The sequence below is a fragment of the Cyprinodon tularosa genome, unplaced genomic scaffold (assembly GCF_016077235.1).
Source record: "Cyprinodon tularosa strain WSP-4 unplaced genomic scaffold, ASM1607723v1 ctg325, whole genome shotgun sequence".
NCBI lineage: Eukaryota > Metazoa > Chordata > Actinopteri > Cyprinodontiformes > Cyprinodontidae > Cyprinodon > Cyprinodon tularosa.
Window position 1 is genome coordinate 3,484 of NW_024039036.1, and position 1,517 is coordinate 5,000.

Sequence of the window (1,517 nt, forward strand, 5' to 3'; positions counted from 1 at the left end):
ACCAAAAGGCGAGCCGTTTTTTTTTTGAAAAAAAAAAAAAGTAAATTTTAACTTTTTTTTTAATTTACAAAAAAAAATTTTGTAATAAAAATAACCCCTTTTTATTATTTTTTTAATAAATAATGCCTAAAAAGACTGATTTAAGACATTTTAAAACCCAATTAAGGCCTTATTTTTTTTTTAAAATTCAATCCCTTTTAAGACTTTTAAAGGGCCCTGCGGAACCCGTTGAAAAGGGGTTTTGATTAAATAATAAACAGAAAATTTAAAAAGGGGATATAGCGGGAACAGCTTTTAAAATTTTGGACAAATACTTTCCGATTAATTTTTAAAAAGCTTGCTTATTTCAAATTTCATCCGCTTAATGAAAACCTTTGTGAACACAATTCACATGACATGTTTTTAAGTAATATTTTAGCAAACCCGGAGCCACCCCAAAAACTATACATTTTTCCCCCTGCTTTCAGGCCCCCCCGCCCACAGCCAGGCTGTAGTGCCTTTCGCTCTTATCGGGGTTTTATAATCTCAAGGACTCATCTTGTCCCTTTGGAAAAAGATTGCACCCAAAACCGAGGGGGGAGAGAACATCATCTTAAAATTTTGGTGAATAAAACAATGTTATTTATTAAAACAAACCCAAAGTCAACCTTTCGGGGTCTCTGCTACACAGCAATGCCTTGATAGAAGACAGAGTTTTTTCAAATAACTGAGAGGACCACCTGTAAAAAATTTGGGGGATAATCAAAGTTTTTTGCTTAAATAAATTAAATAAAATGAAGAAAAAAAACTAGTGATAGATTTACAGCTTCGATTTCCCTTTCAGGAGGGCATGCTTGATTGAATTTTCAAACACACTTCAATGACCATTCAGCCTTTTAAAACCCTTGTAATACGGGCTGATAAAGTGGACAGTTGGACCCCCTCTGAAAGGATGTACTCTTCTTTTGGTTTTGTGATTAAGCTATTTTAAAAAGAAAAGAAAAAAGGGTTTTAGAAAAGCAACTTTCAGACATTTCATTGCAGCATAAACCAGAAGTGTCATCTGACATGAAGTTACAGACCCTTTGTAAACCTGCTGCTCTCCTCTGGACAAACCTTCCACAGTGGTGTCCTTAAGGATGGTATGGATGCCTTTGTCCACAGTCACCTGGGCGACACCCGCTCCCATTAGCCCTGCTCCCAAAATGGCAAGAGTTCTGGGGAAAAGAAAACAGAAAACAAGTGAGCCGATAACTGTGGCAGACAATGCATCAAACCAAAGCACAAAAAACGCTTACTTCACTTCTCTCTCTGGGGTTCCAAATCGATTCTTCTTGCATGCTACTTGACCGTGATACAGACCAATTAGGGCGGCCGATTCTGAAGTTTTCGCCAACTGGCCGAAATTCTGTATAAAAAAAGAAAATAAATCGAACGATCAGCAAACAAAGACGTAAGCCCTATAGGTGCCAGGAAGCGAGGAAAATAAACTTTACCTGAGACTCTGCCAAGTATCCAGCAATTGGGCCCTGTTCCAC

General features: G+C 37.4%; 1 protein-coding gene across 1 annotated transcript in view; it reads right to left on the reverse strand.

Annotated features, from left to right (window-relative positions):
* Positions 1–1,011: 1,011 nt before the first annotated feature.
* LOC119788761 (trifunctional enzyme subunit alpha, mitochondrial-like) overlaps positions 1,012–1,517 on the reverse strand; it is a gene marked incomplete at its 3' end in the record, with an annotated part of 20,917 nt that continues 20,411 nt past the window's right edge. The window contains exons 10-12 of the mRNA XM_038293388.1: positions 1,476–1,517; positions 1,278–1,387; positions 1,012–1,196 (exon numbers count right to left, since the gene is read on the reverse strand). The exon at positions 1,476–1,517 is cut by the window's right edge and continues 15 nt beyond it. Of these exons, the coding sequence (XP_038149316.1) occupies positions 1,012–1,196; positions 1,278–1,387; positions 1,476–1,517 (337 nt within the window). The remainder of the gene's footprint in view (positions 1,197–1,277; positions 1,388–1,475) is intronic.